Genomic DNA, 16,374 nt, shown 5'->3' on the forward strand with positions numbered 1-16,374 from the left:
ATTAACTTATCATAGTTAAAGTACAAGCCCCTGCTGGACAACTTTTACCACTGCCACCAACCCCCCCCCCCCCACCCCACCCCACCCCTGATCTACCCTCATGCCCCCCTGAGAAAATCTTGGGCCTGGTCGTCTGATTTTTTCTGGTGCTGATATTTCCATGGTACGAAATATTAATTCAGCAGTCCCTATTTTGACCTATATTAAAACGTAAGACACTATATGTGGAGATAGCTTTTCTGTAGCTTACTTCCTTATAATGAAGAGCAACATGTGTTTGTAAGTATGTGTACCTCCCCAGAGCTTCACCCAAACGTTACACATCGATTATGATACTTCATGTATGCTAAACAGCATGCAGATATGAGTCCATAGAGGATCATGTTAAAAATCTGCCAAAACTCACTTGCCGTGTGGTTTCCCCTCTTTCCAGTCACCTTCATAGACAGCGTTCTTCAGTCTCCCTTCGTTTTTAAACATGTAAGTAGCCAATCGGCAATTGGGTGGGTTAGCTGGCCGTTGTCCTTTGTTCCCTTTTCCCCACAGGGGAAAGTCTCGCTTCTTGACCAGAGACTGGCGGACAGCCTGATTGAGCTTCCAGTACCACATCACCTTGAATCAATACAACCAGGCAGAAGTCATGAATAAGCCTATCCTACATTCAAACATCCAGCAAAGATGACCATTGCTGTATATTTACTTCTGCCACCTTGACTTACTTTCACTCTGTCTTGATCAATTCCAAATCAAAGCCAGCCCCCCCCCACCCCACCTCATCGGCTATCTCTGACTGCACATTAGCAGCTTTACTTGAGGTGGTCCTGAAGGTCGCTAAGCTGAGCAGTCAGGTCATAAGCAACACAAGTACATGCCTTATTTCCGAATTAAGGGTTAATGTTGTAACACCTTGGGAAAGCTCAAAGTTTATTGCTTATAGCAATGTCAAAATTATTAATCCCCCCCCCCCCCCCCCCAAAAAAAAAGGTATTCAAGGGGTCCATAGCCCTCGATTACTTATTTTATCATGCATTTTAATTTGAGCATCCTTGGTTTTCCAACTGCGTGCTTCTGGTTAGCAGAACAAGATGCTTTGGCATCTCATAAATAAGGAGCTTGCTTATTTCATATTCAGTGCAGTGACTGTTTGTGACTAACAAATAAACATGCAGCTTAAGTGACAGTAAACACCACCACTGTTCCTATCTTGCCACCCGATGACTAAAGCATAACGAAAAGCCAAGAATCTGACAGATTTTGTATTATCTCGTGCCAATCCATTTGAATGTTTCTATGATAATTATATAGTTATGTTAATTTTATCACTCTTACACTGAAAATGTGTAACTGATGACTTTGCAAGTCATGGTGGAATGGTCGAATGATCAAAGTAATCAGAATTACCTTTGATATCATTCCTGACCTCTGACCCATGACCTTTAACCCGAAAGGTATTCTCTACAATGTATGACAGAACAGTCAGACTGAAGGCCGTTTACATGAGAAACTGCTTTTCACTCAGATCATATTACCCGATTATGTGGTTCCATGGTGTGGAAGATCAGCTGGTCTTCAGGAGTTATGACCTTCAAAGATTTGCTACAAAAATACAACGATAAAAAATTCAGAGCATAAATGAAATCATTACAGTGGGGCAAAAAAGTATTTGGTCAGCCACCGATTGTGCAAGTTCTCCCACTGAAAATGATGGCAGAGGTCAGTAATTTTCATCATAGGTACACTTCAACTGTGAGAGACAGAATGTGAAAAAAAAATCCATGAATTCACATGGTAGGATTTTTAAAGAATTTATTTGTAAATTAGGGTGGAAAATAAGTATTTGGTCAATAACAAAAATTCAACTCAATACTTTGTAACATAACCTTTGTTGGCAATAACAGAGGTCAAACGATTACTATAGGTCTTTACCAGGTTTGCACACACAGTAGCTGGTATTTTGGCCCATTCCTCCATGCAGATCTTCTCGAGAGCAGTGATGTTTTGGGGCTGTCGCCGAGCAACACGGACTTTCAACTCCCTCCACAGATTTTCTATGGGGTTGAGGTCTGGAGACTGGCTAGGCCACTCCAGGACTTTCAAATGCTTCTTACGGAGCCACTCCTTTGTTGCCCGGGCAGTGTGTTTGGGATCATTGTCATGTTGGAAGACCCAGCCACGTTTCATCTTCAAAGCTCTCACTGATGGAAGGAGGTTTTGGCTCAAGATCTCACGATACATGGCCCCATTCATTCTGTCCTTAACACGGATCAGTCGTCCTGTCCCCTTAGCAGAAAAACAGCCCCAAAGCATGATGTTTCCCCCCCCATGCTTCACAGTAGGTATGGTGTTCTTGGGATGCAACTCAGTATTCTTCTTCCTCCAAACACGACGAGTTGAGTTTAGACCAAAAAGTTCTACTTTGGTTTCATCTGACCACATGACATTCTCCCAATCCTCTGCTGTATCATCCATGTGCTCTCTGGCAAACTTCAGACGGGCCTGGACATGCACTGGCTTCAGCAGCGGAACACGTCTGGCACTGCAGGATTTGATTCCCTGCCGTTGTAGTGTGTTACTGATGGTGACCTTTGTTACTTTGGTCCCAGCTCTCTGCAGGTCATTCACCAGGTCCCCCCGTGTGGTTCTGGGATTTTTGCTCACCGTTCTCATGATCATTTTGACCCCACGGGATGAGATCTTGCGTGGAGCCCCAGATCGAGGGAGATTATCAGTGGTCTTGTATGTCTTCCATTTTCTGATAATTGCTCCCACAGTTGATTTTTTCACACCGAGCTGCTTGCCTATTGTAGATTCACTCTTCCCAGTCTGGTGCAGGTCTACAATTCTTTTCCTGGTGTCCTTCGAAAGCTCTTTGGTCTTGGCCATAGTGGAGTTTGGAGTCTGACTGTTTGAGGCTGTGGACAGGTGTCTTTTATACAGATAATGAGTTCGAACAGGTGCCATTAAGACAGGTAACGAGTGGAGGACAGAAAAGCTTCTTAAAGAAGACGTTACAGGTCTGTGAGAGCCAGAGATTTTCCTTGTTTGAATTGACCAAATACTTATTTTCCACCCTAATTTACAAATAAATTCTTTAAAAATCCTACCATGTGAATTCATGGATTTTTTTTTCACATTCTGTCTCTCACAGTTGAAGTGTACCTATGATGAAAATTACTGACCTCTGCCATCATTTTCAGTGGGAGAACTTGCACAATCGGTGGCTGACCAAATACTTTTTTGCCCCACTGTATATTGGCACCAATGCATTTCTTAAAACAAATGGTATTTTAACAAATTTTAATTTCAATAATTAAAGACAATGGACATCTATAAGTCTATATGGTTAAAAAAAACACACACATTGCCAAAACAGACTGGAATTCCTTCATATTATCTGTAATTGTTAATCAGGGAAGTGCAGTCGGTAAAAGGTATACATGCTAAAAATGGAAAATAACTTGCCTGCTGTGCATCTCACCCACCTTTCTGAAATATCCATATCTATTGGCTCAATCCAAAGTGTAGTCAGATCATAGCAGCGAACATCAGATCCCTAGAATGCATTAAAAGAGAGAGATGCCGGGTTAACAAATGCACATGTGCCTCTGAGAGCAAGTTAGGGTTAGTGTCACAGGGAAGATCTTTGTGTCTTTTTGGGTTTAACAGCTACTCAACAAAGATGTGATAAAGTTATAATATTTTATTCTTCCTGTCGGTAAAGACATTCTTTTTGCAGTTTCTCTTTCGCATTTTTCATTTTCCTTTTTCTTTAAGTGTCATACTGAAGAAGGGAGCAAGATCAGACAGGTATCAACAGGAAGACAGGCTAGGCTGCTACACAGCTCTATGACATATCCTGATGTTATCATGTTTGAAAAACTGGAGCAGAAATGCGTGGGTATCATACTAATAGCAATTTGTAGAAAAAAATTGCCTGATAAAGATGTTTGGACCTACCTAGTGCATTTCTTTGAATCCCAGCTAACTGAAATTGACGTTAAGCCTAGCTGTACTTAAATTTTGCAGTATTACCAATATAACATTGCAAGTTTGTACCTAAAGCAGTGATGCTGAATATCGTCGCATAATCTTCATGATATAATGCTGGAAAAGCATTGCATCAATGTGTTTACTTGTGAGGAAGAAGTCTGACCTGTAGGTGGATTATAGCGTCATTGCAGAGAAGGATACGATCATGACCCAACCGTCCTGCTGATAAGGAGATGGGAGCATTTTTACTGTCCTCCTGTAAACGACGTTCCGGAGTGCATAAAATATCCTGGTAAAAAAAAAAAAAAAACATAAAATAAAAATTATAATACAGATATGGCAGATGAAGAGTTGATCAAAGGGAACATCGTTAATCTGAGTTTGTTGATCAAAAAACTGTTTTTTCCTGGTGCCTTTGGCAAAAAAAAAACTAAAAACTTGTTGACTGTTGAATTATTTTGTGTTAAGAATCAAAAGTGATGTACCGTCAGTTTCTGGCCCAGAGATTTCCACAGGTCTTTGGTGACAGTAGCTTCATCAAGAACTTGACTGATGTAGCTTTTGAGGTCCATAAATCCCCTTAGAGACACATCCAGTTGTTCATCACCCGCAATCTTGCATAAACATCAGAAAAATGCAATTGTTAATGGAACCTCAACAGAAAAGTCTATATTTCTGTAAACATGTAAAGCTCAAACATATCTCACTTAAAGTTCGTTGAGAGAAAAAAATTCTTTCGTTTCTGATACTGATTCCAGGTTGAATTTATTTCTCTATCACCACTATCAGATGTATGTACTAATTAACTTCTGTTTTCAATGAACACTTAATAACCTGATATCACCATAAATATTGAGAAAATCCTATTGGCCACTCATTCTCTCCACATTGGTCTAGGTATTATAGAAATATACCCACCCATCTTTCAACAGCTTATGCTAGCCAGGGCATTGAGGCCTGCAGACTATCCCAGACAGGTGTTCAGGTCCAGAAATTACAAATCTAGACCAAGGTTTTGTTTCAAACAACAAGTATAAAGTGTAAATCTGTGATCGTTACTCTTTATACTTAGCTAGTTGGTTGAAACAAAACCTTGGTCAGGATTTGTACTTTCTGGACCTGAACTTTCCATCTATGATCCCAGGCAGCATAAAGCACAAAGCTTGGTTCCACCCTGGACAAAAGAGTTGTCCACCCCCAGGGCACACACTCACATGTAGGGTTTACCTATCCTTATGGGGCCCGCTCATTCACTTCTATGGGAAAAATGCTAACGCTAATGACAACCCTAACCCCCACCCTGCCCTAACCATAACCATAAGTAATCAAACAAAATACAAGAGCATTTTTAGTTTTTTCATAGCAGTCACTGATTTTTATAAAATAGAAGAAACCGGTCCCCATAAGGGAAAAAAAGGATATTTATCACATTATGGGGACATTGTGTCCCCATAAGGATAGGTATACCCGCTCACACACACACACACACACACACACACACACACACACACACACACACACACACACACACACACACACACACACACACACACACACACACACACACACACACACACCTGTCGGCCATCCTCAGCGAGAAGAGTGAGTATGCGAGTGTACTGGCTGATCTGCTCCCGGAGACGTTCATGCAGAATCCTGTAGAGGTTTAGTGACACCGAGCTCTCGCATTTCTGCGCACTGATGAACCTCCAGAGGTTCACCTTGTTCTCCTTCCAATATGTACTGCATCAGAGGAACATGTGTGCAAAGAGGAAAAAAGGAGATAAGACACCAGTGCCTAAATAACTCCAGTTCCAGCCTTTTCTGGTGCCATTAAGCTTAATCCTTCTTTTAGACCAGTAACTCAGCCAAGGCATGTACATTATTGACTTATGTGTACTGGAAAGTAACATATGAGTATAATTACTAATTAGGCTGGGTAGTATTTTCCTAAAGCTGTTTATATATGTAGTATGCATAACGTGCAAATACAGTGTGTATGTATGTATGTGACACTTAACCTTTTTCACTTATAGATGGGAACTAATTCTAAAATAATTTTACCTTGTCTTTTTGCCAATGTAGTCAAAGCCTCCAACTACCACAAAATTTGTGAAGGATGAGAAGTACCTGAATAAAAGAGAATTCCATTAATATTTCTGCACATTTCTGAACGGTTTCCACCTTAAATAAAACACCTTCATTGGTGAAGGAGGGACCAAGGTCTCCACTGCAAGCCTGCTCCTCAGTCATGTCCACTACTGAGCAGAATTTATTTATACCTCAAGATTCAGTATCTGGAACAAGATTTCTGTTTCTGACAGACTTTTCATTTACATCTACAAACTGAAACTTCTTTCATTGTCTCCAATGTGGCAAATGACCACACTGCTGTTATTGCACCATAACCTATTGTGTATTTTACAATTCATCTTTTAATACAGAATCATTTCATGAAGTCCTATCTGCAATAAATGCTTTCTTCTAGGAGTAATAAGAGAAGAGAATTGTGTAACACAATAATGCACAGCAATAAGAAGGGTCTCAGCCTTAAAATATCTTAAATAAAAAGTATTCAATAGCCAGCAACTTAAATGTGCAAATTTGAAGGACTGAGTTGAAATTCTTAAAATCCTTAATTTGACAGTAATAAAACACTTTGTGTAAATCAGATACTCGCTATTCCCGTGATGTTGGTGACGTTAAACTGTGAATAATGTGAAGTGCTCCAAAAGGCTCCTTCCATACCGAGTTACCTTTATTTAATTACGGTCGAGGTTAATCTTACTTCCTCTTCCTCTAACCGTGCTGTTTATATGCAGCTACAGACCAAGCAGCATTTCTCAAATACAAAATAAAATAAACATCCATCCATTTTCCAAACCGCTTATCCTACTGGGCCGCGGGGGGTCTGGAGCCTATCCTGGAAGCAATGAAAAAATAAACACTCTTCCTTATTTAGTCTTTAATTTTTCTCAGTTCACCTGTCAAAATCAATGCAGATTTTGAAATAATACTAAATAGTAAAATGTGCATATTGGTTGTTTTTTAATTGCTGGGACTGACTTTCTACAGATTTCCTTTTCTGGTTTGACAGTTTGTGTCCTTTATTGCCATTTTATAGATCACGTTTTTCCTCGAGTGAGAGGCTACAGTGGCTCCTGGGCACACAAATGCCTCAGAAACTCAGCTTTGTTGCCGTCGATCTAATTTCCAATAGCTTGTCCTGTACAGGGTGGTGGTGGGGGGCTGGACAATATTGGGTGATAAAAAAATGGCTGGATAGAAGGACATAAGGAAGGAGGGATGGATGGATGGATGGAAGACAAATGGCTTATTGACTAAGGAATAATGGGGGTCCTGAAGTTATACTAGTTTAGAAACACTGATAAAGGGCAGGGGGACACCGCAGAGGGTCATTCATGACTGGGGGGGCAACTCACACAGAAAATGCAAACTCTGCCAACAGAGCAGGGGAGGGAATCAATAGCCCACCAGCACCGAAGCGCTGAGCCATTCCCCTACGTCCGGCACTTATTCTTGCAGTATAATGATTAAAATTGTTTGGCAGAAAAGACTTTTAGAAGTACCTAAACTGAGGAAGCAGTTGCGTTTTTTTTTTTGTGATAACTGACTACACTGCAGCCCTTTACTTGATACGCAGCACGGACGTTGGATGTATAACTCATTACGTCTTGTTTTTCACTTTATCCATTTTAGTAATCTCTCTCCATTAAGTTATTTTAATTCACAACAGTCTTCCGGGCTTTGTAACATCTCTAACTTATTACCTTATCTCTCCTAATAAAGACATTTCTTGTGTAGATATTACATAATAACGAGTGCAATAGCAGTGGTAGTTACTGTGTATAGAGCTGCTGGACGTTCTCCATCTGCGCGATGATGTACACGTCTCTGCTGCTCTGGACGGCGCCCTGGCCTGTCAGTGTCTGCAGCTGCTTGCACTTCACTTCTGTATAATCCCAGAGAGCTTGGAACTTCTCATTCAGCTGCAGTAACTCAGTCATCTGCATCTGCCTTTTACTTTCCACTGCATCTACAAGACAACATGATGGGTTACGTAAACACGCTTGGGAATATAGTACACATCTCAAAAATGCTAAGCTAAACTGATTCACGCACAACAGACAGTTATGTTATACAGTCATTTTAATGTAGACACGGGCTCCTAAATGAATCATTGGTTTCGTGTTCATCACTTACTGTGGTTGAGTAGGTGTTGGAGAACAGTGACATTCACGTCACTGAGGTACTCCAGAAAAGCTTTGTCAGTCTTTGCTAGATCCTGTCCTACTTTGATCCACTTGTCCTTCCATAACAGAAAACATATCGTATCCATAAGTTTTATTATTAACAGAAAATATAGTCAGAAAATGCTATATAGTAGTATACATATACTGAAATCATGCCAAAGCTAAACATTGAATTGTAAAATAACAATGCATCATGCTCCGTAACAGTGACAATGCTCCGTAACAGCTTGGCAGTTATTTGCTTCATATTTGTATTAACTGCACAGTATTGCCAACTAATGAGCTGATGTTGGTTGACGGACAGTTCCAGAACGTCCTACAAAGATTCAATGATGTTTCGTGGCTAGAGGTGTGTTTGATTTTATTCTGGTGTGATGATGTCATTCAGGAATTTCTTTAGCAATGCATATGGATGCTTTGTCATCTTGGAATACTGCTAGCGATGCCACTATTGATTAAATAATCGGATACTCTATTGATTAACATATAAGACTCACTCAATCACACACACACACACACACACACACACACACACACACACATACACACACACACACACGTAGGGTATACCTATCCGTATGGGGCCCGCTCATTCACTTCTATGGGAAAAATGGTAACGCTAACTATGACAACCTTAACTCCCACCCTGCCCTAACCATAACCATAAGTAACCAAGAAAATGTTTTAACATTTTTAGTTTTTTCATATCAGTCACTGATTTTTATAAAATAGAGTTTTCCCTTAGGGAAAAAAACGGATATTTATCACGTTATGGGGACATTGTGTATACCCATTCACCCACTATATATATGTGTGTGTGTGTGTGTGTGTGTGTGAGTGTGTGTGTGTGAGTGGGTATATATATATATGGTTTATACTCCTTGCCCAGCTTATGCATCTGGCCTTGAGTATGAACGTTTTCCATTTGACCTAATATGACTTGTAGCTCTGTTTGTAATTGTGATTTACTTATTTAAATGTTAATGTGATGTTCCTATTATTTTGGTAGCCCTTGCTCCCCATGAAAGTTTTCTGTGGCATATAGCTTGGCTTACGATATTGCATACAATTTTTAGTGACATTTACCTTCATTTGCACAAGTGACATGTTTGTCCCAGGTGTGAGTGTTGACAGGAGAGAGATTTCATTGGAAAGATTTGCAGAGATGAGGTGGCAGAGGCACGAGGACCAGCGATAAGAGCAGGAACCTCAACAGTCTTCATATGTCAGTAGTGTCTGTGCCTAGGAACACAAGGAACGTAATTCTCACAATCAATATTCTCTCATCTTCTCAATACTGAAGGATTTTATCAGAATATGATCAATATTCCACTAAATCCAACAACAAGAGAATCTCTGAATGCCTACTGTTCTACCTGCATAGCCTTGCATGCTAATCTATCAGCATAATCATGCCTACTAATCTGTCTGCATAACCTTGCACACCAGACTTGCATACCATAGCCTGCACGGAACTGGGAGGATTCTCGATTCCCGGTGCCCAGAGGTGTGAGGCAACAGTGTTAGGCAGAGTACCACTGGGTCACCCCCTCCCCAATAAACCAAAAACATTCTGGAATTGAGCAAAACTCACCCACATTTCCTACTTTTGTTCCTGTTTTGAAATAATTATTGAAATCTATGTTAAAAAAAAGAAGCGGGCTTTTCCTTATGGGGAACAGGTAGGTGGACCAGGCAACTTTTTCTCTAACTTTTGTATTACGTAAAACCCACAGGTGCTTACATATACTCACACCGAATGCCTGCAGAGTAACCTTGCTTAAAATTAATCCTTAATGACAGGTGTGTATGGGGCTTGTCGTTTGCATTCTCTAAGCCCTTCCATTTCACAATCAGTATCAAGTGGTAAAAGAAAAGCACATATTACTGCATAACCACTCCCCTTGATAACAGACAACTAAACAATGCCAGTATTGTCTTTTTATTTCGTATTAAGATACATGGTCATGATGTATTATTGGCTAATCTACTTAAAAAAAATAACAATATCTGGTATTGAAATTCCATATAGGTTTTTAAAATAGTGACAGAAAATGTGAAACTTATAGGAAGAAAATTCTGATTATTTCCCTTTTATTTTTAATTAAGTATATTCTTAAGTTTATATTTTTTCCATGCAAGCGTTTAATAATAATTCACCTACAATATCTGTCAAACCAAGCCTGGCACCGCGTTTCTTCATAGCAGGGGCCTCTGTACTGCTTACTTAAATGTAAAACAGTATTTCTCAAGATGTTTAAATAATTGTTCTCCTAACTTATTATTTATAAATCATCAACTCTAATAAATACAGAATGGACAAAATGGATGTCTTGCACACATACTGTACCGACATAACAGAACTTAACAGAACTAAACAGGAAGCATCATTTTGGTCCTGGGGATTATCAGATATCAGCCCCTTGGAATAATTTCAGTAGCTCAGTAAATGCAAAATGATAGCAAGTGAGCCTTCTGGTGCCATCTTCCATTTTAATGGCTCACTTTTCAAATTCCATATAGTTCTGGCAATAAGATATAGATCAACTATTCCAAAATTCCAACCAACAATGATTCTTTTTTTCCCCCCATAATATTCTCAATTTTCCTGAAGTTTACTTGGAATTTATTCATTTATTTAATTAAGTATTTTAAATGAATAGACTATTGATTTAATGAGGCCATAAAAACATATTCTGAAGCTAAACATTTCATTTCATTCATTTATTTTCCATAATTGTAAATTGACCAGTAATTGTGATTTTTTTTTCCCCCCAAATTCAAGCTTGGTGCAAAGGCATAAAGGTGCAGTTAGTGAACAGCACTATCTCTGCCTCCGAACATGAAATCCTACACTCCATCGAGATGAAGGTCAGGTCAGAATGTTCCTGTGAACATCCTAAACATCAACACTGCATCTTTCCTAGCCTTAGACTCCTAAAAGTATGATTCATTGCTTAACTCAAAACAGCACAGCCTGAAAAACCAACTCTTCAAATTTCACTTTGGATCAAGAATATCAGAAACCAACAGCTTTTATTTATATAATTGAGCATGTTGTTTGACTGACAAAGAAATCTGTGTTCTTGTACCAACTCCAGCATTTGTAAGTGCTTTTCTGATTAAAGTGTGATGTTATCACAAGATGTTTGCGTGTTAATTGAAGTGTTCCTTTGACTGTATACAAAGTCACTTTGCCCACTATTCAATTGAAGAACACTTTCGGACTTTAAGGGGTTAAATCCAAGCAGGTGTAAAGAAAATAAATAAATGAGTAAAAACTGCACAGTGTCATAAAAGCAAAGTAATGCTCAGAGGTGGATATTTCAACTCCAGAGAATAAGAATCCAGACCAGGATTTTGATTCAACCAACCAGTTGAACATAAAAAGTCACAGAATATCTGTCACAGAGTACTCAGCTGGTTGGTTGAAACAAAATCCTGGTATGGATTTTTACTTTCTGGACCTGAAATGTCCACCTCCGGTAATGCTGCATGTTTTTCCAATAACAATCCAGTCATCTAAGAGAAACATCACAATAAATGCCTTACATTCATATATTCTGAGCCTTTGTCGTGATATTAAGTTGCCAAAAAAAAAAAAAAAATCAGTTTTCCCAGCTTATGATTAAAGATGAGCAACGTAAATGCTGATGTATATTTGTGATGTCGACTTTCACTGTCCAGTACTAGTATTGCCTCATTTGCCTATGTCTGATTGCTTTCTCAATATTTAAAGACATCAGTTTCACCTGAAGAAAGTTAGAAATTCTCCAATCTCCAATAGGGGTGTTTTGAAAACAATAGCTGCCCATGCATTTCAACTGGACAACAGACAAATGAGGAGCAGCATCCCCCCCCCCACCCCCACCCCCACACACACACACAAACACGCACACAAACACACACTCATGCACATACACTCCAGGACAGGTGATACACTCCCTTCCCCTGTCCCCAGGAAAAGAACAAGACACATAAATATAACACAGGAACCAGTGAACATTGTGCCTAAGGTGTAAAAACCTAAGACACTTAAATGATCCAACTGGGAGCAGACAATAATCACCCCCCTTAGACCCTAAACAATTTGCGGGAGGAATGTCATGCACACAATGCTAATCATAACTATGCAGCAACTCCTAGTTTCCTTGCTGTTACTTATTATCCTGCCTTTCCAGTATTTTAGTTTATTCTGAGACACTGGATCACAAAGCATTCTTATATTTGATATACAATGACTACAGTTTTAGACGTATTAATGTATGTTTTTCTTCATGCCTGTGAATGGGAAATACAATGAATGAACACGTTTAACAGCTGGTTGACCTTACCATTGTGTACACGTAACGCACACATGTCCTGCCATGCTTGCCTATTGTATGCAGTCTCCCATCTAAAATTCTTAAATTAAGCACTTACGATCAATGATTTGTTGCCCATTCCAGAAGGAAAAGCCTGCGTAAGTCATCAGACACAGGACGTGTCAAGCTGTACTCATGCTGTGCCACGCTAATGGCAGGGTAGGGTAATGAATTTTTTAGGAAGGAAAGCCAGACGCAAGCAAGACCATGAAAGCCCTGCATTCAGATACACAGCTGTGGCTGGACACAAGCCTACAGAGGGAAATAATAACATGTCAAAGCAAGGAAAGAGGTGGGGCTCCGGTTTTTATGGCCGTTTCTCCATATGCTATTGTCTCCTATCCTTAGTCTTTTATAAAGAAAGGAAACGCAAACGACTTGTGTGTGATGTAGCCACTCAGTGTCCGAAAAGGCAGCATTATACTGCATAGTGTATATTCAAAATGTCTATGATTTGATACAAATGGATAATACCAAGGCCATGTGTGGGATGTAGTTTTGCTCCTGAGTGAGTTACTATGGCATCAAATAACAGATGTGTTAGTGCCAGGAAAAAAACAGTTTTTTTTTCGAGAAAAAGTAGAGTTAATTTCTTGAGTGATTGGGGGTTAAGGGCCTTGCTCAGTGGCTTAACACTGAAATCACTCTGCCGACCCAGAAATTTAAACCAGTGACCACTCATAGATACTGAATCACACACCTGTCAGTCTCAGAAAAAACACTGTTGTGCAGTATTCCCAAAGGTTTATTAGAGGATACAAAGAGATATCCTTCCTGAAATTACCCGATACTTAAACCATTCATGACTATAGATAACTAATTCAATTACTTGAGAAAAGTACACTTAATTGTCTTTATTTGTTTAAATATTGAAATACTTATTACTAAACTATGAATAATCCAATTGGGGCTGAGTAATTGCTCATGCAATCACTTTAGATATTGTACTGTAGTTTACATGCACTGCCTTTATTCATCTTTCATATTATTATGTCATATCACCACGATTATCAGGGCATTTATACATCGAGTGCCGTCTGAAGTGCAAAATTTACATTGCAAAGTCAGGAATTATGCACCCATTAAAAGCGAAAAAAGTTGGTGTAAAGAAAACAGTGCTGCAGGGAAAATACCATATTTTACTAGCACTTTAAATCTTTGCACACCAACCATCTATTATAAGGCCTCTTTTACGAGTGAAAAATGATTCCGACTGCGGACTGCCGTAATACACAGGATGTGTGGCCTCAGGAACCATAGAGCCAGTAAAATGAGATCTTTTATCTTTTTTCATTTTAAACTCATGTACAGTACACATTTTGCCACGGCATGTCTGGCATACTTTAAACTAGGCGGCTACTACGCACTTCCTAACAAGTGAATCTGCAAAATGTCCAGTTTATTGCTTCTGTCTTTCTTAAGCTAATTTATATTGCTTATCAGCATAACACTGAGAACCCATTGCACAGAGGGTCAAAAATCGTAAGGAAGCATCTGTAGTAGAGGCCTTTGCAGCAGGATCCCCACAAACACATGATATGGCTAATAGTGTGTGAATCAGCTTGTCCAACGACGGATATTAATATGACGTTTGTTGGTCCATTGTTCCCATAATAGCCTTTGCTGTTCTTGGAAGGCTTTCCATTAGATGTTTCTTCTGGTGGGACTTGCTGCCATTCAGGATGGGTATTGATGTTGGAGTATCAGGTCCCTTTCTGTGAGCTTATGTGACCAAACACTTCGTAACTGAACTCGTTCCCATGCATTTTGACCTTCATAGTCACTTCACTTATGATTGACCCAGATAGCTCCAGCAGTACAGCAATGTGGCAATTTGGCCTGCTGGAAAGATGGTGTAAAATGGAATATCGCCAAGCACTTCTGTATAACCACCCATTCTGCTGCTAATATTTGTTGCAGGAGATTGTGTGACTGGGTGCATAATTATGCACCTGCGTCAGCAACAGGTGTGGTGTAATTAGGCAAATCCTCTAATTAATACCAGCGTCCACATAGCTCTGACCATATGACAAATGCACTTTTTATTGATCACTGGGTGGAAATTCTCTTTACTGCTCCCCCATCTTGTTCACTATAGGTGAGGGCAAGTTGGCTGTGAAGGACCACAAAATAGCAGACCCGTAGCAGCGCCCAGGGTTAAGAACCTTGCTCGAGAGCCCACAGACATGCCAAGGCTGGACTTGAACCAGCAACCTTCTTATCACAGACAGAGAGGTTTAGCCGACAGAATCATGCTCTGCCCAGCACACAACACCCTGATTCTTTCGTTTCCTTTTTATTTCACAAATGGTTAAACTATAATGTAAGCCCATATATATCTTCCAATCACTCATCCAGTACAGGAGAGCCGGAAACCTAAGCAAGTTCAATAGATCCCAATGCAGGAGATACCCTGATCCAGAAACCAATCCATCACAAGACCTCTCACACTGTGGATAACTAACAGATGCTGTTCAATTCCCACTTTTTCTACAATTTGTAGGAGCTGAAATCTCTGAAGACAACTTTCACATCATATATGCACACGAGACAAAAAGGAAAGTGAGAGCAGACAGCCAGTGTATGACGTTGGTGCTGTTCATTATTGCACTCGGTTCTGCGAAGCCCTACCTTGTCCTACGCTGTCTAACCATGTCCCGTCTTGTCTTACTGCCTCTGTCTTGCCCGGAATTCATAGTTCTGTTTTATGCTGTTCAGTCACACATCCCATACTCTAACAACTAATACTACATCACAACTTGTACTTCTGACTATTGTCGTTGTTATTACCAAGGAATCACAATAAACAAATGAGTATTTTAACATTTAAAAAAGTAAAAGCTAGAGTATCCAGAGGAAACACATGAGACACAAGGAGGACATACAATCAAATTATCTGACACCCCAACCCAGGAGGCAGAATATCTGAGCCACTAAGCCAAAGTCCAGTCCACTGACTGGAGTAGCTTTACTTTAAATTTCAATTAAATTACAAAAAAAAAATCTGTCTTCTTAAACTTTTCATAATGCTGGAAATATGTTATCCCATATTTATTATAACCACCAATCTAATCATAGGGTCATATTGAACCTTGAGTCTGTTCCAAGAAGCTTAGTACACATTGCAAGAGACTCCAAATCCCTGTAGATGTGCACCACAAATACAGTAAGAAGGAAAAAGTACTCTACTGTCCCACAGATAAAACTGTACTATTACTGTACTATTACCACAGATGGTAAAAAAGCAGAGAGAATAGTAAACGATTTAGATCTGTCATATGATTATAGTTATCTGTTAATAGCAAAGTACTTGCAATGTTGGTTTTGTTTCCATAAGTGGAACCTTATTACGTCTTTCAGAGATTATCCTTTGACATCTTACGTTCAAGATAGGTTCTTTCTAGGACCTAACACCTTTATGAAAAAGCAGAACTGAAAAATCCCTGTCAGCACTACAGTAAGTAACACTTCCTGTGAAGTTCCCGACGTGACAGCTTCCTAAAGTCAGCATCGTAAGCAGCTTCACGGCTCCAGGCAAGCAGTCAAAAAGGCACCGCTGACAGAGAAGAGGTGAAACATTACTTTACATAGTGTTTCAGTCGCTGTATTATACCTCAAACCCCATTTCATTGATCACTTAAAATTAATAAACAAATTTATTTTTTAAAAGACAGCTAAATTTTACCAGTGATTTGTAAATATTACACTTCAAAATCCTTTTTGCTCATTCAATGCTTATGTGAACA

General features: G+C 39.5%; 1 protein-coding gene across 3 annotated transcripts in view; it reads right to left on the reverse strand.

Moving 5' to 3' along the window:
- Positions 1-16,374, reverse strand: part of LOC125716307 (ALS2 C-terminal-like protein) — a 42,008-nt gene that overhangs the window by 14,160 nt on the left and 11,474 nt on the right. For all 3 annotated transcript variants that reach the window (XM_048988567.1, XM_048988655.1, XM_048988482.1), the window contains 10 exons: positions 9,351-9,506; positions 8,215-8,320; positions 7,855-8,047; positions 6,055-6,120; positions 5,568-5,733; positions 4,476-4,604; positions 4,154-4,279; positions 3,483-3,553; positions 1,530-1,596; positions 407-612 (listed from right to left, as the gene is read on the reverse strand). In XM_048988567.1, coding sequence (XP_048844524.1) covers positions 407-612; positions 1,530-1,596; positions 3,483-3,553; positions 4,154-4,279; positions 4,476-4,604; positions 5,568-5,733; positions 6,055-6,120; positions 7,855-8,047; positions 8,215-8,320; positions 9,351-9,371 — 1,151 coding nt within the window. In that variant the 5' untranslated portion in view covers positions 9,372-9,506. The remainder of the gene's footprint in view (positions 1-406; positions 613-1,529; positions 1,597-3,482; positions 3,554-4,153; positions 4,280-4,475; positions 4,605-5,567; positions 5,734-6,054; positions 6,121-7,854; positions 8,048-8,214; positions 8,321-9,350; positions 9,507-16,374) is intronic.

The sequence above is a fragment of the Brienomyrus brachyistius genome, chromosome 1, assembly GCF_023856365.1.
Source record: "Brienomyrus brachyistius isolate T26 chromosome 1, BBRACH_0.4, whole genome shotgun sequence".
Classification (NCBI taxonomy): domain Eukaryota; kingdom Metazoa; phylum Chordata; class Actinopteri; order Osteoglossiformes; family Mormyridae; genus Brienomyrus; species Brienomyrus brachyistius.